Raw genomic sequence first — 23,900 nt, 5'->3', positions numbered from 1 at the left:
AGCTCCTTGTTGGATAAATAGAAAGGGAATGGCAGAAATGAAGCCAGAAAGTCAGGGGAAGATCACCCTGGAAGGAATTCCAGATCATTGGATAGGGAACTTCTAGATTTGGTTTACTTTGTGTAGATTTTTCCTGGAGATAGAATGAAAGAGCCTGTGTGGGGGACACATGAAGGACATGTTGGACGTGAGACCACTTGTACTAGTGCCTTACTCCTGTTATCTATTTAGGTGGCAGAGGTTGTAAGGATCTTAGTCTGATGCCAGCCCAGGCAAAAAGTTCCCAAGACCCAGCTATCTGGGAGGCTGTGATTCAAAGGGTCTTGGTTCCAGGCCAGCCTAGGCAAAAAAATGTCACAAGACTGTATTATACCTGTTTTAATTCATTGTGCAAGAGTAACAAATATATATTAGAAACTTTGCATAAGAAATGTAAATGAAAGCCAGGCACAGTGGCTCACGCCTGTAATCCTAGCTATTCAGGAGTCTGAGATCTGAGGATCAAGGTTCAAAGCCAGCCTGGTCACAAAAAAGACTTGAGACTCTTATCTCCTATTAACCTCTAGAAAACTGGGAAGTGGGGCTTGGCTCAAGGGTAGGACAGCAGCCTTGAGGCAGAGCTCAGGGACAACGCTCAGGCCCAGGGGGTAGTGCAGTAGCCTTGAGCTGAAGAGCTCAGGGACAGCGGCCAGTTCAAGTCCCAGGACACACCTCCCCCCCCAAAGAAATGTAAATGAAATGATATAGCCAGATCCCCCTGGAAAGAAGTTAAACTACGACCTAGTTCCCATTTATCAGATGGGAACATAGACACTGAGGCTAGCTGTTGCAAAATGTTTTGCTGAGATAAGCTATTCCAAGCTGCTGAGATAAGCAAATGTTATAAGCTAAGCCGAAAATTAACTGCTCAGTTCTGCTTCTGTATTTTACTTGCTTGCTTACCCCTGCCCATTTTGTGGCCCAGTGTGGCAACTATTAGAACTAATTTTTTGGACTATAAAACCCCAGCCAGGTGGCAGGGTGGGTTTGCAGTCTCAGCCCCAGAGTCCACTGGTCAGTTTGGAGCTCTCCTAATAAAGTTGCCTTTTTAATATTGTAACTTTTGTGGTGGACTCTGCTTTTCTCCCAGCCCGTGGGTTCAGCCCCATAAGTCTTAGGATTCTATACAAAACCTGTAAGTGAAAGCATCAAGGTTTGAGTTTAAAAAGGTTTAAATGTCAGGCTGAGAATTTTGCTTAGTGGTAGAGTGCTTGCCTAGCATGCAAGAAACCCTGGGTTCGATCCTCATTATTACCACATTAAACAGAAAAGGCCAGAAGCGGTGTTGTGACTCAAATGGTAAAGTGTTAGCCTTGAACAAAAGGAGCTCAGGGACAGTGCCCAGGCCCTGAGTTCAAGAACCAAGACTGGCAAACAAATAAATAATAAAAATGCAGTCCTATTCTTTATCCACTGGTAAATGGAGGGAAAAAAAACTCTATAGTATATGGAATATTATTCAGCCATAAGAACAAATGAACTAATACATGCAACAAGAGTGAATTTTGAAAACATTATGTGAAATGAAAGCCACACACAAGAAGCTACTTACGATTTCATTTATAGGACATGCCCAGAATAGACAAGTCCAGAGAGACAGAAAGTAGATTAGTGGTTATCACAAAATAAGGAATCACTGCTAATGGAGCAATAAAAATGTGCAATTAGCTAGTGTTGATGGTTGAATAGTTTAGTGAACACACTGTAATGCAATCAATTGTACATGGTGCCCCTGGATCCTGTCTATAATTCCAGCTACACAGGAGGATGAGACCTGAGGCTCAAAGCCAACTCAGGCAAAAATTCTGAGAGAATCTTATCTCCAATTAAGCACCAAAAAGCCAGGAGTGGAAATGTGGTCCAAATAGCAGAACGCCAGCCACAAGTGGAAAAAGCCAAGTGAGAGCACCAAGCCCAGGTTTCAACCCCTAGTACCGGTACACAATAGCAAAGTTAGCAATGGTGGCAATTATGATCAAAGAGCACAGGGGAGAGAAAACTACAGCAGCTCAAAACATGGGAGCTGCTCTTAAATAACACCTTCTCACTTCCTGGCCTCCTTACCATGTCTCCCTTTAATTCCTCACCTACCACTATCTACCTTGCTGGCACCAAGAGCAAGATTCTAAAATGCAGACCCATCTTTGTCCCTGAAGGGTTTAAACCCTCAAGTCTGCTGCTGCTGCCCTTAGCAGTAGAAGTGCCAAGAGTCCAATCAAGTGGGCTGTGTTCATGCCTCATCTCCCAGCATCACCTCCTCACACACAGCACTCCAACCATTCTTGTTTCCTGAGCGCCCCAAAATTTCCTGCCACTTCAAAGCCTTCCCTAGTGTTATTCCCTCCAGCTGAACTCTCCTTCTTACCTCTGCCGTGCCTTGTTAGTTCCTGTGATGATGCACTGCTTACACCTCTGGATGATCCATGCAAAGCCTGAGGATAGGTAGTGTGTAACATCACTACTCCCCTCATTTTCAATTGGACACTGGCAGAGAACACACAAATGATATACTGTAGAATTGGCCACAGCACAGACCTGAGCAGACAGCGCCACCTATTGACCTGTGTTTGCACTGCCGTACCTAGCAAGGGGCCTTACTAACTCCCAGATAGGACAACTCTGAGGTTTCACAGGGGTTCATCTGGTACCTCCATCTCCCATCAAAATTAACAATGAGCAGAGCTAATGTTACTAAGTAATGTATGTGAAGCACTTTACTAAGCAGTTTAGGTGGGTAGAATTAGGTGCAATTGAGGGGATAACAGGCACAGAGCAGTTAAGTACCACACCAGAGATCACTCAGCTAGAAGACGGGAGTGGAGACTTGAACACAATCAGTAAGGCTTAACTCTAAACTTGGAAACCCCAAACTCTCTGCCTCTACTGGCCTTCACTCCATCTCCAATGATCTAGTTTTATCCCAGATACCACCTACCTTGCAGGCCCAGTTTCCAAGTATTGTTGTTATGTGTGATTTGTCAACCAAAATCCCATCCAGAATGACCCACACATTCTGAAAGTCATATTGTACCCAAGGACACTCAGGACTTAGGACTTGGGCCCAGCCCCTGCTCAGCAAGACAGCAATAATGCTTCACTTCCCTAGGCTCCAGCCAGGAGCCTCCTCTCTGAGCCTCCATTTCCTAACAGGATCTTTAGCCCAGGTTCTGCAGAAGACTGAGGAGCAGTCTGATTCAGGTGAGCACTGGACAGCAGCTATCTCTCAGGCCCCTTCCTGAATCACTTTCTGTGAATCCGGGCCCTTCATTTATCGTGCTATGGCCACCTGTAAGAGGCTGGTTACTTGCTTCTTAAATCCCACTGCTGCTTGCCTCCATTCAATGTCTTAAATTCTTTTTTTCTTGATCCTTGAGTCTTCATAAGACCTCTGATCCCCATTTTATAGACAAGAAAGATAACATAGAGAAGCACCACATATTGGGCAATACAGCAAGTGGGCAGACTCCAGGGCATAACGTAAGCTGACCAGTGTGCACATTTCAAACACTGCACAAGACTCCCTCTGCTGGTAGAAGGTGTATCTGATTTCTTTACTTCCAAATGCTATGCACAGAGCTTGGCACACTAGTCGGTGTCAACAAACTTGCTTTAATATATATACAATATACACAGTCACATACCAGTGTGACAAATACCCCTTCTTCAATCAGGAGAGAGCTCTACCACAGCTGGAACACCTGGAGATGCTCCAGAAAGCCCAGGTAGGGCAGTCTTCATAGAGGACACCCACCTGGGGACACTTAAAATAGACCAGAAGAGGTAAAGTGCACCCAGGTATACGCGATCCAGAGTCTCAGGCAGGTCCAGAGCTCTGCTGCACCCTCTTCATCAGCTCCTCATCCTGCATAGACAACTCGGTCAACTTCTTGCCCATCCGCTCATGGATGTCCAGGTACTTGGAGACACACCGGTCCAGGCACACAGACTCGCCCTTGGACAGTTCTGCTTCCTTGTAGTGGGGGGGTACACACTTTCGGTGGCAAGCACTGGTCATTCTGCCAAGAGAAACAAGACAATGTAGTCAGCTTTCTGTGGTACTCAGGTACCTTCAACCATTCCTGCCTTGCTATATTGGTTTCATCTCCAAGAAAGCAGAATAAATCCATGTTTTATATCTCAACCATCTAGGAATGAATGCTCTTGAGAGTAGGAACCTTGTTTGAGCTCAGGTCCACTGACACAGAGAAATTCCTTAGTGCCAAAGAAACTGAAAAGGCCAGAAATGGAGCTGTGGCTCAAGTAGTAGAGTACTAGCCTTGAACAAAAGAAGCTCAGTGGCTTCAAGCCCTGTGGCTTGAAGTGGAAAATTGCTAGCCTTTAGCAAAAGAGCTCTGGGACAAGGACTAGGCCCTGAGTCCATGCCCCACAACCAACAATAACAACAACAAAAAGGAAATGAAAGCCAGGGACTAGTGGCTCAAAATCTTTAATCCTAGCTACTCAGGAGGATGAGATCTGAGGACAGTGGTTCAAAGCCAGCCTGGGCAAGAAACTCTCCAATTAATCACCTAAAAATCAGAAGTAGAGTTGTGGCTCAAAGTGGTAAAGTGCTAGCCTTGAGCAAGAAGAGCTCAGGACAGTACCCAGGCCTAGAGTTCAAGATTCATGATTGACAGAAAAACAAAAAAGTGGGGGGGGGGATTAACTATGCAACTTGTGGATGGAGATAGGAGGGGAAAACAAAGCAAAAAAGGGGTGACATTGTCCAAAAAGAAATGTACTTATTACCTGACTTATGTAACTATAACCCCTCTGTATATTACCTTTACAATAACAATAAAAATTAAAACATAGATAACTGACTCGTTCCTATGTTGGGCTGAATGCTAAGGGCCTTTGTATTTCATATTTATATGTCTAAGAGGTAAACATTATTGGCAATCTGTGTTATTTTAATAGCTAGTTAGCGCCAATCAATACTGGGGCTTGAACTCAGGTTACTGTCCTAAGCTTTTTCATTGAAGGCTGGTTCTCTTGAACCATATCTCTAATTCTGTTTTTTTTGGGTGGTTAACTGGAGATCTGAATCTCATGGACTTTCTTACCTTGGTTGGGTATTAAACCTCAGTCCTTAGATCTCAACCTCCTGAGTGGCTTGGATTATAGGTGTGGGCCACCAGCTCCTAGCAAATTTCATTCTTTTGAGGATTATAAAAAGGTAAATAAGCGGGGCTCGGTGGCTCACGTCTGTAATCCTACTCAGAAGGCTGAGATCAGAGGATGGTGGTTTGAAGCCAGCCCAGACCCTTATCGCCAATTAATTAGAAAACCAGAAGTGGCTCAAGAGGAGGGCGCCCAGGCCCAGAGTTCAAGCCCCATGACCGACCTAAAAAAAAAAAAAAGTGGGGTGGGGGGGGTAAATAACTGGACACCAGTGGTTCATGCCTGTAATCCTAACTACTGGCGAGCCTAAGATCTGCTGAGATCTGAGGATAGTGGTTCAAAACAAGTCCTGGCAGAGACAGAATTGTGAGCTTAACGCAAGATTGGGATGCAGAGCCAAACCCTATGTATGTATGTATGTAGGTATGTATGTAGGTATGTACCTATCTATCTATCTATCTACATACCTACCAGCAGTCAAAGAACGCCCACCTAGCTCCGCCCCCAACCAAAAAAGAGGTTTAAACTCACTTGTCAAAAGACAAATACTCAAGCGTTCTTGGAAACCATTCAGTCTGGATTGAGGTTCTCTTTTTGGTGGACTCCTTCATGTCAGTTTCATATCCAACTAACCTGCCCACAATACTACGCCGGGGCCCACTGGCATGAGCTCAGGCATGGGCCTTCCCTGGGGCTCGCATGTCTTTAGTGAGGGTATCTCGGAGTGACTCCCGGGTTACCTGTTGTACATGTCGGCCATCATTTCCACCTCGAGCTCCGCTGCCAACTGTTGGGCCCTCAGCGGATCCATCTCGGCCCAGCACGTAGAAGGCAACCTTCAGACTTTCTAGTCCTAGGAGCAGACGTCAACTTCAGAGCCCACCCCTTCCGTTCAACCCTCTCACAAACCCAGGGTGATGGGGGGGAGGGGTGTCGAACAGTCACAGGGCGTTGAGACCCGGCCAAGGCGACGGGCTCCGTGGCGCTCGACCACCCCACTCGGTTATCTGAAAAGCGGCCTTCAGGCAGCCAAAGCCCAGCCCCAAGGTCACTCGAGAGGTCACGGCGGTGGGGCGCTGGACACCGAGTCCCGGAGTCCCCCCCCCACCCCGCTTCCATCCTCCCCCCCGACTAGATCAAGAGGCCGAGGCAGAAACGCTCAGAGTCGCGGTGGCTGCAACCTCTGGGAGCTGGAGCCTTCGCGGGGCCAAGGCGCTTGGGATCCGGCCTTCAGAAGGCAGAACCTCTGAAAACGAGGAATGCCTCCACCGGGGTCACCTTGTGGCCAGACACCACGGCTTACTTACCACGGCCCGCGGCGAGTCACGTTCCCTGCCCCCGAGACAACCCGCCAACGTCGGCGGGGGGTGGTGGGAATGGGGAGGGAAGGGGAGGAATCAAAAGTTGCGGAGAGCCCAGGGAAGACCACAGCGAAGGCACGTGGATCACTTCCGGGGAGGAAGTCCCGCCTCTTCCTCAGCCCGGAAGGAGAGACCCCCCAAGGCACTCTGGGAAATCAGTTACCATCGAGAGGGATGTTCCGGAGCTGGCTGACGGCAGAAGGCCGCTCTCTCGAATGCCGGGTTACCAGAGAGACCCGGGCGGAGGCCTGCGCAGAGGGCCTCCAATCCGATTGGCTCTCGACGTCCCAGGGTTGCCGTGGAGACCGTGGAGCGTGCTGGCTTGGGGGCTCGGCGCGGTCTGAGAGGCCGGGCTCGGCGGGGCGCGGAGCCACGCCGGCGACCCCCGCCGGGGTTCCCGGAGATGGGCTCGAGGGGAAGACTTATATGGGGGTGTCTTTCACCCGGCGTCGGCTCGGCGCTCCGAGCCATAAACAGGAAGGATTTCCAAACTAGGAACGGGAACGATGATTCCGAAAGAGGAATGGGGTCGGCGCCCGCCGGAACCGCCCCGGGCCCGGCGCGTGGGGGAAGAGGCGAGTACGGGTGATCGCTTCACTTCCCCGCCACCCTCGAGAAGGAAAACTACGGACTCTTGATTTAAAAAAAGATATATTTATATACTCAATTAAGTTTGATTTTTTCCCCTCTACATTATTTCCCAGCAAACTAAATATGCAAGATGTAAATGGATGACCAGAATACACTACCCACGGGAGAAGGTAAGTTGGTTAGTCTACTTTTGTAATTGTCCAAGCCAGTCCCGGTTTGGGAGCTGGGAGACGGGAAGGTCTTGAAGACTGAACTGAGGGGCCTTGCCTCTTTTTCTTTTTTCATATGCTACGCTTGGATATGCTAAGCCGTACACCTACTGCAACGGTCTTGGGTTCTAAACATCGGCCCTTAAGAACTCAACTTTGATTCTTTTTAAGATGGCTGGTGATCAAACCAAGTTATAGCATGGCAGTAAAGAAGCAAAGCACGGGAATCTGAAGCTTTATTTTACTTTTGTGGTGCTGCGGATCAAAAATCCAGGGACTCAAGCAACCACTGTACCACCGGGCTACACCCTCAGCTCTATAAAAATTAAAATTTATACACACACATACATTCAGGCAGCCAAGGTGCCTATCAACAAATAAGTCTGATATATGGACACAATGGAGTATTATTCAGCCATAAAAAGTGAAATTATGTCATTTGCAGATAAATGAATGACACTGAAGATCATTATTTTAAGTGAAATAAGCTAGACACAGATAGACACCTATCACATGTTTTCTCTCATATGGAATCTAGATTTCAAAAATACTTGAAAGTAGAGGAGGGACTATTTGGAAAAGAGAAGGCAACAAGTAAGAGAAAGGAGAGGACAAAACTGTAACAGGGTTGAGGGCTGGGAGTTTGGCCTAGTGGTAGAGTGCTTGCCTAGCATGCACAAAGACCCGGGTTCGATTCCTCAGAACCACATACATAGAAAAAAGTTAGAGGTGGTGCTGAGGCTCAAGTGGTAGAGCTCTAGCCTTGAGAAAGTCCAAGGACAGTGCTCAGGCCCTGAGCTCAAGCCCATGACTGGCAAAAAAAAAAAAAAAAAGTGTAACAGGGTTGACTGTATCCAAAGTATGTTATATACATATATGTTATGGGTTTTTTCATATATATTATATATATGAAAATGTCAGTGAAGCCCATAGCTTTATATAAGTTTGAATTTTGTGTGAAAGAATGGGAAAATAAATGAAGAAAAACATATACATTCATATAATGAATCACACCCAGATCAAGATATGAAATACTTCCTATACTCAAAAAAGTTATCATTATCTCATAATTTACCTCATGCATCTGGCCAGTCAATACTTACTCTCCTAAAGTTACCACTGATCTGACTTACATCACCATTCATTGGTTTTACCTGTTAAACCCCATTGAATTGGAGCGAGGATGTAGCTCAGTGGCCAAGTGCTTACCTAGCAAGTGCATCATCCTAGATTCCATCCCCAGTACCAAAAAAGAAAAGACAAAAAAATATAAAACCCCAAACAACAACAAAAGACCTTTTAAAACTGGGTGTTGGTGGCTCACGCCTGTAATCCTAACTACTCAGGAGGCTGATATCTGAGGATTACAGTTCAAAGTCAGCCCCAGGCTTTCTGAAATCCTAGCCTACTTCGTTACAGGCCAGCTCTGGGGTTATGTGGGAATGTTAGTTAGCAAGACCTCATCTCAACAAAAAAATCTGAATGTGATGATACATTCCTATCACCCCAGGTTCATAGGTAGGTATAATTAGGAGCAGTGTAGTCTAGACTGGCCAGGGAAAAATGCAAGACTATCTAAAAATTAACTAGAAAATGTGAGGCTCTGAGTTCAGATAGTTTTAGTGTTCGTGCGCACGAGTGTGTGTGTGTGTGTTCTGGGTAAAGTCTTATATGTTCTAGGCTAGATAAATGCTCTAATACCAAACACTATCCCTAGCCTATACCTTGGGCTTGAAACAGAGTCATGCTCTAATGCTAGGCTAGCCTCTCAGACTTTCCTCTTGCTGTGCATCCTGACTTCTGGGACTTCTGGTGTGTGCCACCATGCCCAGGTAACTCTGGCTTTTGAAAATATTGTGGGACTCCTCACAGGTCATCCAGATTGTTGATCTCTCTTTCCATATATGGAAGCTCTGGCCCCTCTTTCCCACCCTACAGAGGGAAGTCATGGATTTGTCACTCACTGTGGACCAGTATTATCCTCTTGCATTGGACCGCAACTCCAAAGGAAGGGTAGGATTTCACCCAGACTTTCCTCATTGGGTGCACATAATGCAAAGAGATATGTCTCCCTGGAGTGCCTGGGAATCGGCATAGAAAGTGAAAGACTATTCCATTAGCTTGAAGAGATAACTAGCCCTGCCTCTTGTTGTTCCTTACCCCTTCCCCTCACCTCTGCTGCTGAGAATCTGGACCAAGTCACCAGGTCTTGTACCTAGATTGCTGTGCACACGTCTCCATCAGACTGTCCTCACTCTTTCCAGTGGCTTCCAGTCCCAGAGCAAAAACCCTGAGTCTGCCATGGGCCCTGAGAGAAATTCAGGACTGGTGAAGGAAACATGAAGGCAGTGTTAACCATTAATATTGAGCTCTTTGACCTTGGTCCCCAAACCTGGTCACACAAAGTGATCTCTTTCAAATCACACCAGGCATGAGGCCTAAATTTCTATTTTATGGGTTTATTAGTGAATTCAACCTTTAACAAGGACTCAATTTACAAGGCTCTAAGTGTACAACCTGGATCCCAGAGATAAATCCCAGTCCCCAGGGAGTATTGAGTCTAATGACAGAGAGAGAGAACAGAAATAGACAAGATCATTTTAGGGTTTAAGTATTATGTGCAATATAGAAGAAGCTGAAGTGGTGGAGAGAATTTGGAGGTCACAAAAGACCTCTTCAAAAGAATGAAATTTAAGCAAAGTCCAGAAACTTGAGAAAGACCCATCTGGCAGAGAGGCAGAAGGAAAAGCCAGTCCTGAGTCTGGAAAGAGATCAATGTATTTAAGGAACAGAAGGCAGGGACTGGAAGGGGAAGGATGGGGGAGGGGTTGGGGATAGGCTAGGGTAACTGAGCTGTGGAGACTAGAGAAGGAGAATTGGAAGAATCCACAAGCTTTATTAGTGATCACATTATCCTCTGCCCACGTTCTTCAAGTGGTCCCTTTCTTTTAAATTGTCCGGCACATTGTGAGAATAAAGACTTGTTTTGGCTTTTCCTGAGCAAAATTTCAGTTTGGCACAAAAAATATGTCCAGAGCCAATTGTGTGGCAGTCACCTTCCACTCAAAACAGAACCAACCCCAGGCGTTACACATTTTCTAGACTTAAATCCAACAATCTGTCAGCCCACTCCATCTCTGTCCCCCTTTGCCCCGCTCCCCTTCTGAGCCCCTAGAGATCCCCCTGTGTGAGCAGCTGCCCCCACTCACCCCCTCCTTAGCCCACCCTTGAGCAGCTGTTTTGTCTGGGAAAAAGTACAAGGGATTGTGTAAAGGAACCTCCAGGGACAAGGGGATGTGGGAGGTGGTCTCTGGGCTCTGGATAGGCAGGAGTGGCCAGAGGGCTGTCCACCACACTCAGGGTGGACAGTGCAGATGTTGGTCAGGGTCCCCAGGGTCTGAGCACCTTGGGGAGAAGGTGATCACACGACTGATGCTGCCAGGGCCACGTGTGGAGGGACGCAGTGTGATTGAAAGGTACCACCTGTCAGCTCTTCAGGGGGAAACCTGAGCCTCCCAGTCTGGGAAAAGTGTTGTACCAACAGCGCAGTAAACAATGCTCTTCAGGCAGCCCAGGCCTCTGGAAGTGGGGGTAGGAGGGGGGGAAGGGGGGAAGGGGGGAAAGGCGGGACGATGAGCTGGGACTAGAAGACACTAGATGCTTAAAGGCAGCCTGGAGCAAGGCATCTCAGCTAGAGGAAAGCCACAGTTCCCAAGCCCACAGGCAGAGGACCCACAGGTAGGAGAAGCCCGGGCCCCTTTCTAAATGTCCCCTTTATTGACCAACTCCTGCTCCCACCTTCCAAGTACCCCGGAACTCCAAGGAGAGAAATCCCTGCTCCTTCCTAATTCTCTCCATCATTTATGTGTCACTCTTTTTAGATCCCTGAGGACAGGGACTCAGCCCTGAGGAGTTGGGGGAACCTTGACTTCCCAGCATAGCCTCAGGTGGCCACCCCAGAAAAGGACCTCTCATAGTGCAGTAGTAGAGACCTTTGCAGGTCTTTTGAATTGAGCTAGGAAGCTGACTGTAGGCCCCTGAGAGTGACCTCTCCAATGCGGGACCCTGGTTGGGGTGGGGGAGTTCGGAAGCCTCAGGACCGCTGGACCATGCATTGGGTGGCAGAGGACAAGCATCGCAGCACTTCCTTAGGGAATGAAGTGGGGCCCCTGGGCAGCTTTCTTCTGGACACAAGATAAGGATGATATGGGAACTTCCTGAGAAAAAAAGAAGAAAGGAAGTGGAGAGTAAGTCCAGAAAGGGAGTGGAGAAACTCTAGAGGGGCTTGGTGTATGCTTAGAAGAAGGGAAGTGTCCACATGCTTAGAGGAACCCCTCCCTACCATCGACATGCCCCCTACTTCATGCTGGAGCCTTGGAAGGGGCATTGGGCTGGAGAGCCAGTGGGAGCAATATCTTTCTAGTCCATTCAGACTAACAAGAGACACCCCCCCCCCCGCATTGTAGGTATAATTTAGCCATTGATCCATCCTACAATTCCCAGCCTCAGGTTTCTAATCTGCTCACTGGGGCCAACAGCATACCTGTTTGGAAAGACCAGAGATTAGGACATCCAGATAAAGCAGGGAGCTTGCAAATGGTGTGAAATTGTGAGAATTGGGATGGTGGGGGTTAACTCCGGTTTCTCAGCATTCTGAGTTTCTTCCCTTCTTGTTTATTTATGACAAACCTACAAGGGGGAAAGCTGAGGTGATGAAAGGGTAGTTAATGGGGGAGGGGTACGCACCACTGTTCTTCCTCTTCTGTACCCTAATTGTGGTAGTAGATGAAGGAAGAGATGACACGATTACTCAGCTATGCCTTAGCCAAACACTGCCTTACTTGGAGGTGTGAGAAGGTCTTGTTTCCATCTTACTGACACTAAATTCTCTCTGTTTTGTCTCACCAATAAAGGCCTTGGAGAGCAGCAGGTCAGAATCTCACCCTGGCACAGACTGAGCACGGCCAGCCTATGCCACATGAGCTAGTGTGTGCCCTAAACTCTTTCCAAGTACTTCCTATAGGTTGGTTTCCTAGGTCCTCCCTCCCCCATCCCATAGGGATGGGACCTTTTTTTTTTTTTTCTAGTCCTGGGCTTGAGCTCAGGACCTGAGCACTGTCTTTGGGTTTTCTCAAGGCTAGAGCTCTTCCACTTGAGCCACAGCACCACTTCTGGCCTTTTTTTTTCTATGTATGCGATTCTAAGAAATTGAATCCAGATCTTCATGCATGCTAGGCAAGCACGCTACCATGAGGCCAAACTCCCTATCCCAATGGGACCTGTTTTTTTATCTCCAGGAATTAAAAACAGAGAGAGGAGATAGCATGTCCAAGGTCACACAGTAACAGAGGGAGCTGGGATCCATCACAAGAAGACTCCAAAATGGATGATGCTCAAAATGGATGATGGATGTTCCTCTCCACCCAAGAGAGAGCCAGATTGCAGCACAGGCCAGCTGGCCTTCACTCTATTCTGTTGAAGGTGGTACTTTACAAGGGCACAGTACCTGCGCTTCAGGGGAAAAAATAACAGTGAGACAGTCGACAAGAAGAAAACACAAGTAGCCAGGCGCCAGGTGGCTCACACCTGTAATCCTAGCTACTGAAGAGGCTGAGATCCAAGAATCCCTGTTCAAAGCCAGCCTAGGCAGGAAAGTCTTATTTCCAGTTAACCACCAAAAACGTAGAAGTGGAGACATGGCTCAAGTGGTAAAATGCTAGCCCCAAGCACCCCAGGATGGGCACAAACGAAGACAACCAAATGAATAACAAAAGTCCATGTCCGAATAGATTTAGGGGAAAGTGAATTAAGTGAAATTTAAACCAAATGTCAGTTTTCTTCACCAGGTGGAATCTGAAATCTCATTGTGTGCTAATGAAGCACTTTGTAGCTCCAAGGAGATGGGAAGCAGCTGCTTTTATGATGACCTTGGCCAGGGGGAGCCTTGTTTGCCACTGAACACTATCTGGAAGATGTGACTAGGATAAACCTTGTCATGGTCAGTGAAAACCGAGTCCTGAGGGACTTGCTTGGGGCTCCGAGTGGGGAACTAGAAAGCAGGGGGTTGAGACCAGCTCCATAGCCTTGCAGCATTCTGCTAATGTGCACACAACTGCCCAGGCTCATGTCTCCCCTTACCCCTTCAATACATTGCTCTTGTGCCGTTTCAGACCCCTCCAATCAATAGCCTGCACATCTCATGGGGCGGGGAGTGGTATTAGGCCTTGAACTCTGGGCACTGTCCCTTAGAGTTTCATGGACTTTCTTGCCCAGGCTGGCTTTGAACTGGGATCCTCAGACGTCAGCCTCCTGAGTAGCGAGGATTACAGGTGTGAGCCACCAGCACCTGGCTGCTTTGCATATAGTTACAAATCCCATCCTTGGCATCTACACAAATCCCATCCTGCTTCCTAGGAGCCAAGGACTGAGGGGAGGACACCAACTTCAGGGACCTCAGGACTCTTGAGTCTGTATGTAGCCAAACCTGAGTGGGTGACAGTGCAGAGCACTGTCCCTCATCTGCCAATCTGCCTGTCTCCCATCTCCTGTCCCAGTTACCCAAGTGCCCTGGGCATTACCACAGAGAAAGACAGTACTGCCAAGGCCTGGAGGTATTTTTAACCCATGACAGTAGTGTCTACTTTTCTTACTCTCTGAGTCATGCCTGCAACCCTATTTGAGGGTTGTTTTCTTTGTAACCAGACCCCCCAAGAAGAGCAAGGAGATAAAGGAGCTGGCATAATCACCCTATTAATGCAGATCCTGTGTTAAGTAGAAAGTACTGATGGGCACGGTGGCTCACACCTGTAATCCTAGCTACTCAGGAGACTGAGATCTGAGAATCAAGGTTCAAAGCCAGCCCGGGCAGTAAAGACCATGAGACTCTTGTCTCCAATTAACCACTAGAAACCAGAAGTGGAGCTGTGGCTCCAGGGGTAGGGTGGTAGCTTTGAGCTGAAGAGCTCAGGGACAGCACCCAGGCCCAGAGTCCAGACCCTATGATTGACACACACACACACACACACACACACACACACACACACACACACACACACACACACACACACACACACACACACACAAAGGAGGAAGTACTTAAATAGGAAGTATCTGGTTATGCTGCCATCCCAGCCATATTCACACATACGCATGCACTGTCGCCAGTGGGGTCAGAAGGGCATAAGTGGGGGAGAGTGTGATTCTGTTTCTCATCAAAGTAAACTCTTCTTTGGAACCACCACAGACCAGCTGAGGTCCCAAATTTTAGGCATATATCACGCCACCTCTGTGATTTAGCTACATCAGTAGCTGAACTTTTACTTTGGTCAATGCCTTGTTTTGAGTTAACTTATTCTAAAATCCAGTGCTCTGTATTTTGTTTTTTGCAGTGTTGAGGACTGAACTCGAGGTATTGCACTTGTGAGGCAAGTGTTCTTCCACTAAGCTAAATTCCCATCCCCTCAGTCCCAGGCTTGAGCTTAGGATCAGAGCACTGTCCTTGGGCTTTCCTCAAGGCTAGAGCTCTACCACTTGAGCCACAGCACCACTTCCAGCTTTTTCTATATATGTGGTACCGAGGAATCGAACCCGGGTGTTTGTGTGTGCTAGGCAAGCACTCTGTCTTTTTCTGGTACTAGGGATTAAACACAAGATTTTGCTGCACTTGTTAGGCAGCCACTGAACTATATCCCAGCCCTACTCAATAAAATTTTTAAGACACATGTATATCACCGTTGGAAACAGAAGCTCAATATCACTTGCCAGAAATAGTAAGTCACTACAAAATGCATATAATAGAAACAGATTCTGTCTCAATTCCTGCCTGCTTTGGGCTTTAGGAGGCAAGCGGCCATCTTTCCACAGGCCTACTGGGATGCTAGGATTTGAACTGTGAGCACCTTAACTGGCTTAATCAAAAATAGGCAGAATCTAAATGGTTTCTAGTATCATGGAAGTCCTACTTCAGTAAGACCCATTAACACAGTTTGATTTTAGCAAGAATCCTTAAGGCAACAATATATAGGTGTCTCAGAGAACTATTAGCTGGCTGTGCATGATTTAGAAGGGTGAAAGCTAGCTATAACCTGATTGGAATTTTTTACTTTTTATTTATAGCAGAACATTTATTCAGTCAATTTATTACCAAAATATTTTTTAGACAAGTATGTGGGTGTATTTGTTTAGAAGTTAGAATTTGAAACACTGCTCTCCTGTTCCATTTGAATTTATTGTTGCATTGTACATTGTCTTCTATTACCAAAACCAAATTCTGCCATGTTATTCCCCCCCCTTTTTTTTTTGCTAGTCCTGGGCTTGAGCTCAGGGCCTGAGCACTGTTCTTGGACTTTCTCAAGGTTAGAGCTCTACCACTTGAGCTTCAGCACCATGTCTGGCTTTTTTCTATGTATGTGGTACCGAGGAATCAAACCTGGGTCTTCGTGCATGCTAGGCAAGCACTCTACCACTAGGCCAAACTCCCAGCCATTTTTCCCCTTTTTTAATATAATTTGATTTTAAGGCACAAAAAATTTTTGCTTTTAAATTACATATAATTACATTAATACTTAAAGCTGTAAACTTTGAATGTGTGGTATGGGCATTATGATTTTATGTAATCTTAAAGTGGTTAACTATTTTTGTGGTTGATTTTTTTTTTAGCTTAAACTTACCTCATGTATGTTGATTAGGTCAATAAGAGTTGTATGTAATTATAATTTCAGTAGAATCAAGGGAAACATAAAAATTTTAAACTTTACAGTTATTGACCATACAGCACACTAAAAAATGTAAGCTATTTTTAATGTCATCCAAAATAAAAGGAAAAATTTTTAAAGGGAGCTTGAAGATATACATTTAGATTAGCATATTAATTTTATTTGAATTAGCATTATCTGATACTTAGCTTTTTAAATATTTTGTAGGCAGTTTCACTTATCTTTTGTAGTTGAGACCAGAAGTACTTAGAGGGTCTAGTCGTTCAGACAGCAGAAAACTCAGTCCTGATCTGAAGTGCTACCTCTCTGAGTAACAGTGTCTCCTTGAGATGAGCCACAGAGGGGCCATGTTTTACTCCAATATTAGATCAAAGCTATTTGCTCTTACTTCATTTTCAAACTTTGCTTATAATTAGAAATTGTAAAAAAAAAATACTCCATTTAATCTTCAAAAATGTAGGAAATAAATCATCAGACTTAACATATATGTAAAGTCAGTTATCTAATAGGAACAGTATGGTCCAAAATAGCAAAGTAGGACCTGGTAAAACATGTAGTCACTTTTTAAAACATGTTCTTGGTCTTTTGTCGATGTCTGTTTTATTTTATTAGAGTAAATGTGTTCTTGGTGTAAGTGCAAACATTTTTTCCTGACTAATCGTAGATGTAAACTTTGCAGTATAATTCAATAATAAAGGAGTCATTAACCCCTAAAAAAAAATAGGCAGAATCCTTGGAAAGGCATTGCATGGGGAGCTGGGAAAGCAGCTCAGTGGCAGAGTGCTTGCCTAGAATGTGTGAAGTCCAGTGTTCCATCCTCAGCATCAAAGTAGTAGTAGTAGTGATAATATTAATAGGAAAAAAAGAAAGCACTGTGTGATTCAGTGGTCTTTAAAGTCAATGCTGAAACCCTATAGAGAGAGCATTAGGTGAACACCATTCAACATCAAGTTGACATAGCCTGACTTCTCCACCTTTGGGGAAGCTGCACTGGATCCTTCCTATCAAAGATCACCACGGGACATGTGTGCAGATCAGGTCCAAGTAGTTGAGGTACCAGGATTGAACCACAAATATCCTAACTTCAGGGCCAGAGCTCTCAGAGGGTGAGGACTTCGCCTCACTCCAGAATGGATCATAACCAGGATCACTTGTTTTCTCTTTCCAGAAATGGATCCGAAGGAAGAGAAGCTCTCTGAGGATGGGACCACTGTCTCCCCAACCACAGAGGATCCCGGGATGCCAAAAAGCAGAATATCTGCAGAGGAAGAGACTAAAGACACGGCTGGAATGAACACCAAAGAGGGGCTTCCAGAAAGGGAAGAAACGCAGGAAAACCCACCAGCTGAGGATGGTGTTTCAGCAGAATTACAGGAGGAAACAAACGGGTTACCTGAGGTCAAGGTCATGGTGGAATCCCAGAAGGAGGATGGTGAGAAAGAAGCAACCCAGGCTGAACTTGTAAAGGAGGATGATGGAAAGGAAGACACCACAGCAGCTTCTCAAGAGATGACTGGCGGGAAAGAGGAGATCAAACCTGAATCTAAGGAGGCTGAGGGAAATGAGCCAGCCACACAGGTCTCAGAGAAGCAGGAGGCTGATGAAAAAGGGGCCAAACCCCAGTCTGCAGAAAAAGTTGAGGCGAATGACAGAGACAGATGTGAGCAGGTGGAGGATGTTGGAAAGGAGGCCTTAGACAAAGAGGCCAAAACTGAATCTCAGAAGCAGGATGACATAAAAGATGAAGCCCAGGCTAAACCTCCAGAGGTTGATGGGAAAGAGGAGACCAGAAGTGAGGCAAAGGAGTTTGTGGTGAGTGAGGCAGAAAAAGAGATTCTGGAATATTCTATTCCTCAGGAAGAAAGCCCTCCCAGTATTATTCACTTGGTGTGTGTTGGTTTTTCTATCATTGTGACAAAATAGCTGAGCAGATCAACTTAAAGGAGGAGAGCTTTACTGGGGCTGATGGTTTGGAAGGTTTCAATCCATGGTTAGCAGTCTCTGAAGCTTTGAAGCCTGAAGCCAGGCAGAATCATCTTAGCAGCAGGAGGGCATGTCGGAGGAGAGCTGTTCATCTCATGGTGGCCAGGAAACAGAGAAACAGGAGGGTGCCACGGACAACTAAGGCCCTACCTCTTGTTAGCCTGTTCAGCCATAAAGTCATCCATGGATGAGTCCATTAGTCCATGGCATTGTCACAGCCAACAATACCATAAGCTGGGAACCAACCCTCTGACACGCAGCTCTTATGGGGAACATTTCAAGCATAGTCCAGTCTTCTTTCCACTGACATCAAGAGGTGGTGCCACTGGGGATACAGCACTGTGGCTCCAGGCTGCCTTCCAGATCTTTCTGATGCCCTCACAGAACCTTAGGCCAGTGCTTGTATGGCTGTGAACCCACACAGACCTGTTCATTTCAGGAGCCAGGAGAACCCACTGGAGAGCAGGAGCAAGACACAGAGAAAGAGTCAGAGGAAGGGGCCGTGGCAACTCCCAGCTCCCCAGAGGAGTGGCCTGAGAGCCCCACCGAGGAGGGCCACAGCCTTAGCTCAGGTGAGCAAGGGCCCAAGAGCCCAAAGGATGCAGTCAGTGTGGGCCTGGGGGAGGAAGATGGAAAGGGCACATCACTGATGGCTCCAGCTTCCCTTCTTCTGTTCCTTTCCTCCAGATGGGTTGGGTCCAGACTCTACAGCTTCCGGAGAGACCAGTCCTTCAGCCAGGTAATACCCGCTCTGGGGCTCCAGCTCTACCACCCCTCACACGCATACACACACACATACAAACACACACACACACACACACACACACCACTTCTACACCCTTCAGAGTCCACCTTCACCTCTTTCTGGGCCTCCTCAGCCCCAGCTTTCAAGGTATCCCAGGATTCTTGGCCCTCCACCTTCTGTCCCAGGACAGAACTCAGGATACCAAGGCAAGTGAGAGGAGCATGGGGGATACCTGCTAGGTCCATCTCTCCACGGCCGGGGTCCTCCTCAGTATCCCCAGCTTGTCTCCAGAGTGCCTCTTTTTGCAACTAGCCCACTGTGTCTCCATAGTGTCAGGATCATCTGTACAGCACTCCAGAGGGCCAGAGTTTGGACAAGGGCTCTGCCCTTTAGCAGCACTGTGACTTCAGTCCAACACACAGCGTCCTCCGATCTGTGGAGTGGTCAGAGGGATTGTGTGTAACCCACAGGTTGACTGGGAAGCTCAAATTGCAGCCCTGCAGCACAGTGCCTAGACCACAACAGATGCTGGATGTCTACCTTTCAGCTCATGTCACCACAACTCAGTCACACATCAGGCTGAAAGCCACTCCTGGTCCCTTTTTCAGAGTGTAGTGTGTGTTCACTGAGCATTTACACAGGTATGTGGCAAGCACATCCACCTGCCACTGGCCTTATAACCACTTTGTCATACATAGACAGCCCTGTCCCCATTTTACAGACAAGGAAAGGGGAGGCTCAGAGATGTGATGTAACAGTGTGATCCTAGTCACATAACAAATAAGAGCAAGGCCAGAATCCTGACTTAGTCAGCCCTTAAGCGTGCCCTCATTCTGCACACATGGCCTCACCAGACCACATGCTCCCCCAAGTTAAACCGAGTATCAGCAAGGCACAGGAAAATTTAAAAAATTAAAAGTATGCCCTACAGAACTGCCACAATTGCATGTGACCCACCCAGTTTCCCCACCGCCCCCTCCCTGCATCCTGTGAAGATCTCCCAGCCCCACTCAACCTCCTGTCACTCTTTTTTTTCATATATTTTTATTGTAATTAATAGAAGGGTTACATATTTGCCAGATAGATGGTGCATTAATTCCCATACATTGATAACCTTTCACATGACTTGGTCCCCATTTCCCTCCCCCCACCCCCACCCCCTCCTGTCACTCTTATGTAGCGAGTCCAGCGACGTGCCTCAGAGTCCCACGGAGCCCACTCCCTCTGGGGAGAAGAAGAAGGAGAGGGCACCAGAACGCAGGGTGTCAGCTCCCGTGCGGCCCCGGGGGCCTCCTCGTGCACAGAACCGCAAAGCTATCCTGGACAAGTTTGGCGGGTAGGAGAGCTGGGCTTTCCCCAGGGTCCAGGGAGGGAGGCCTGAGGACCACTAACTGACATTTGTGAGCAGCCCCCTCCCCTGCCATGGGAGTCCTCTGTGGTCTCCAGTGTCTCTGCTCTGACCTGTGTACCCCCTTTCACAGGGCAGCCTCTGGCCCCACTGCCTTGTTCCGGAACACGAAGGCAGCAGGGGCAGCCATTGGTGGAGTCAAGAACATGCTCTTGGAGTGGTGCCGGGCCATGACAAGAAATTACGAGGTGGGCAAAGGGCAGGGACACCCACACAGTGCAGGGGACCCTTCCCCAGATCTTCCCTTCTGGATGGGGCAGATCTCAAAGCAGGGGCGGGGGCGGGGGCGGCAGGGCAGGGAGGGGCAAAGTCCAGGCTCTGCAGCCCAGGCTCACCACGACCTCCTCATTCCCCCCACACCACAGCACGTAGACATCCAGAACTTCTCCTCCAGCTGGAGCAGCGGCATGGCCTTCTGCGCCCTCATCCACAAGTTCTTCCCGGACGCCTTCGACTATGCGGCCCTGGACCCCACGAAGCGCAGGCACAACTTCACCCTGGCCTTCTCCACCGCAGAGTAAGGGAGCCTCAGCCACACCGTGGCTGGGCCTGGTGGGTGCCCTGGCTGCCTCAGATAGGGTCGGGAGGCACAGCATAGGGCCGTGCGTCACAGGTGTTGTGTGTGAAAGAATGAGAGTGGGTAAGTACTGAGGACTGAACCAGGGCTTCGGCATGCTAAGCAAGTACTCCACTGGCCCCAGCAGGTCATAAATGTACACATAAAGGTGAAATATAGCATCAGGGGATGATAGGTACCATGAAGGAAACTCAAGCCAGGCGCCAGTGGCTCAGGCCTATAATCCTAGCCACTCAAGAGGCTGAGATCTGAAGATCAAGGTTCAGAACCAGAACTGGTAGACAGATCCGAGAGACCAGCCATGAGCAAAAAAAAAAAGCTGAGCGAGTGCTATGTTATCATATGATAATAAACACTAGCACCATTGTTAGGATCATTATTATTTGATTATTTGGATCCTGGACAGAAGTTATTGCCTAGGCTCATACAGCCATGTGTCAGGGGTGATGTTACAGCTGGAGAAAGGACAAAGTGAGGAAGAGTGAAGAAAGGAAATAAAACAAAGACATAGCTATCAGGATTGGCAGTACACATCTGGAAACCAAGCATTTATGACTGTAAGGCTGAAGGACTTTGAGTTCCAACAGAGGAACTCTCAGTGGAGGCCAGCAGAGAAAGAGACTGTCACCATAGCCAGCCTGAGCCTGAGGCCTCCATCGCTGCCTACCAGGAGCACCAGTGCTTTCCAGCATGGAGAGCAGGCAGAGGCTCTGAGCCACCTGGTGGAGATCCAGCTGACACGTGGGGATGTTAGAGGCGTTGCCTCCTGAGAGTCCAAGCCCTCTTGACAGGCCACTGTTCTTCTGCAGCTGCCTGGCCTCTGGTTCCAAGCCAGCTAGAGCCAAAGGAAGGTGGATGACTCACCAGTTAACTAACCAGAAGATGCCCCAGGTTGGCACGGGGCATCAGGCAGCAAAGGGAGTGGAGGCAGATGGGCCATGTAGAAGTAGAGGGTAGAGAATTGAGGCTGAGTAGCTGGATTTGAACCCAAACTCCTGCCTAGCTCTGAGGCTCTTCTAGAAGCTTCTCATCATGGGATTTGGTGGGAAGATAAGTGTAAAGAGAAAAGAGTCTCAACCCACAGCCACCACCCCGCAGGTGCCTTGGAGTCCAAGAATGAAGAGGAGGGAATGGCTAATGCCAGTGTCCCAGCGGGTGCCATCAGGCACACTGCCGGGTAACCTTTCTACACACACACCCCTAGGCCCCACAGGAGTGAAGGCCTTGCCCCTCTAGTCCCTGCCCTCCCTCAGCTCCCAGGCCAGCCAAGTTTGGATTGCAGCCCAGCTGTCTCAGCCCCATCAGCAGATTCCCACAGGGGCCTTGCTTCTACTGTGAGCACCCCTGGCCGGCTTTGGCCCCCTGGGACTGCTGAGACCCAGTGCCAGAGGCATCGGATAGACCTGGGGCTGTCACTCACTTTGACCTTAGGCTCTGTTCCTCTTCTGTATGCAAATTTAGAATAGTCTCTTAAAGCCCTGACACAGGGGACTAAGGCCCCAGAGGTGATGAGCTCAGTCCCTGGGGCTCAGCAGAGCCTGGAGTTATCTATCTAATGGCTTCAAAGGACAGAAGAGAGAAAACAGAACTTGCTAACTTCCATGCAGCTTCTCAAATGCAGTCAAGTAGCCCTGTCCCAGGGCCTTTGCTGGTTCCCTGGGTCTGGAATCCTTTCCCCAGATGTGCACATACGTTCTGTCTTTAAAGAGGCTTCCAGGACCCAATTAAAGAGTACCAGACCCACTGTCCACAGTGGGACACTCCCCGTGGCCCTGCGCTGCCACAAAACTGTTGGTATTTTGAGTGGCACCCCTACCTCTAAATTCTGTCCATCTCCTGCCACAAAACTGCTGGTGGTGTGAGTGGCAGGACGTTTTGGCTTCTTCCACTGCCGAATGTGTCTGACACACAGTAGACTCTTCATAAATGCACAGGACTGGTCCTGGGGCTTGAACTCAGGGCCTAGGTGCTCTCCCTGGTCGTCTGTGGTCTACCACTTGAGCCACAGCTCAACTTCTTTTTGGAGATAAGTTTCACAGACTTTCCTACCCCAGCTAGCATCAAACCACAACCTTCAGATCTCAGCCTCCTGAATGGCTAGGATTATAGGTGTGAGCCACTGAGTAGCTAGGATCCTTTTTATTCTATTTTTTAGTTTTTCCTGAGGGGACTAGCCTAGCAGTAGCCCCTGGTTCCAGAGGATAGATAGAGGTGTATGTGTGTGTGTGTGTGTGTGTGTGTGTGTGTGTGTGTGTGTGTGTGTGTGTGTACATGCATGTGTACATGTGCATGCACACTCACAAGGGAGAGATATCGGAGAACAAAGACCAGATATCCCATTCCCATGATTCCTATGATGTCATATGAAGCCATAGAAAGCTGGTTTGGGATCAGACAGAACTGGGCTGAGTCTTAACCAGGGCCTGGTTTATCTCATCTGTACAATAGGATGGTTGGCTGGGTGACCTCCCTGCTCTAACATACAAGATTCTGTGAGCTTCCTCCAAGCCAGCCTGTCCCCGCCCACTTCCTTTGCTCCCTTTCACTTTTGACCCTCTGCTCCCCAACCCATCCCACCCCTCAGGAAACTAGCCGACTGTGCCCAGCTGCTGGAAGTGGATGACATGGTAAGGCTGGCGGTGCCTGACTCTAAGTGCGTCTACACCTACATCCAGGAGTTGTACCGCAGCCTCGTGCAGAAAGGCTTGGTGAAGACCAAGAAGAAGTGAGCTGCCTGGCCCAGGGTGGAGGCAGACAGAGCCCAGCAGACAGCCCTGGCCCTGGGCTGGCTTCTGCTGTATGAGGCGGCAGAGCCAGGGTGTGGGTGGGAGCACGTGGCACCAGCCACAGTGGCATTAAAAGTAGTTTTGTAACCCCTGTTGTCACCATGCAATGTGTTCCCACCCTGACACTCCAGGATCAATAGGTGGTGGCCAAAGATAAACATAGAACCTATATTTCAGTTCATGTTCTCACAGTCACACTTCTCTAATAGGGGGGACCCCAGGATGAGGCAGGAGTAAAAGATTCTTGGGGGGCCTGAAGGAGGTGCTTCACTTTTTTTAATGTTGGTCCTAGGGCTTGAACTCAGGGCCTGGGCACGATCCTTGAGGTTTTTCATTCAAGGCTACTGGCACTATATCACTTGA

At 47.9% G+C, this 23,900-nt stretch overlaps 2 protein-coding genes across 5 annotated transcripts; one reads left to right on the top strand and one right to left on the bottom strand.

Annotated features, from left to right (window-relative positions):
• Positions 1-3,630: 3,630 nt before the first annotated feature.
• Positions 3,631-6,549, bottom strand: Timm10 (translocase of inner mitochondrial membrane 10). The gene is made up of 3 exons (XM_090348741.1): positions 6,471-6,549; positions 5,904-6,016; positions 3,631-4,055 (listed from the first exon to the last, which is right to left on the bottom strand). The coding sequence occupies exons 2-3, from the start codon at positions 5,972-5,974 to the stop codon at positions 3,854-3,856; spliced, it is 273 nt and encodes a 90-aa protein (XP_090204867.1). The 5' UTR covers positions 5,975-6,016; positions 6,471-6,549; the 3' UTR covers positions 3,631-3,853.
• A 632-nt stretch (positions 6,550-7,181) lies between these two features.
• On the top strand, positions 7,182-23,624 carry Smtnl1 (smoothelin like 1). Of its 4 annotated transcripts, none has more exons than XM_090347661.1 (9): positions 7,268-7,285; positions 13,171-13,322; positions 17,207-17,850; positions 18,461-18,593; positions 18,709-18,760; positions 19,947-20,102; positions 20,248-20,362; positions 20,540-20,691; positions 23,336-23,624. In XM_090347661.1, the coding sequence occupies exons 3-9, from the start codon at positions 17,209-17,211 to the stop codon at positions 23,478-23,480; spliced, it is 1,395 nt and encodes a 464-aa protein (XP_090203787.1). In that variant the 5' UTR covers positions 7,268-7,285; positions 13,171-13,322; positions 17,207-17,208; the 3' UTR covers positions 23,481-23,624. The 4 variants fall into 4 exon arrangements, with proteins under 4 accessions (XP_090203783.1, XP_090203787.1, XP_090203785.1 ...); XM_090347660.1 differs by lacking the exon at positions 7,268-7,285 and adding an exon at positions 10,966-11,062; XM_090347657.1 differs by lacking the exon at positions 13,171-13,322 and having other exon boundaries at positions 7,182-7,285.
• The last annotated feature ends 276 nt before the right edge of the window (positions 23,625-23,900 follow it).

Source organism: Megascapheus bottae, chromosome 16, assembly GCF_031878675.1.
Source record: "Megascapheus bottae isolate mThoBot1 chromosome 16, mThoBot2.hap1, whole genome shotgun sequence".
NCBI classification, from domain to species: domain Eukaryota; kingdom Metazoa; phylum Chordata; class Mammalia; order Rodentia; family Geomyidae; genus Megascapheus; species Megascapheus bottae.
The sequence above is the reverse complement of the archived record's forward strand: the minus strand, read 5'-3'. Positions and strand labels throughout refer to the sequence as shown.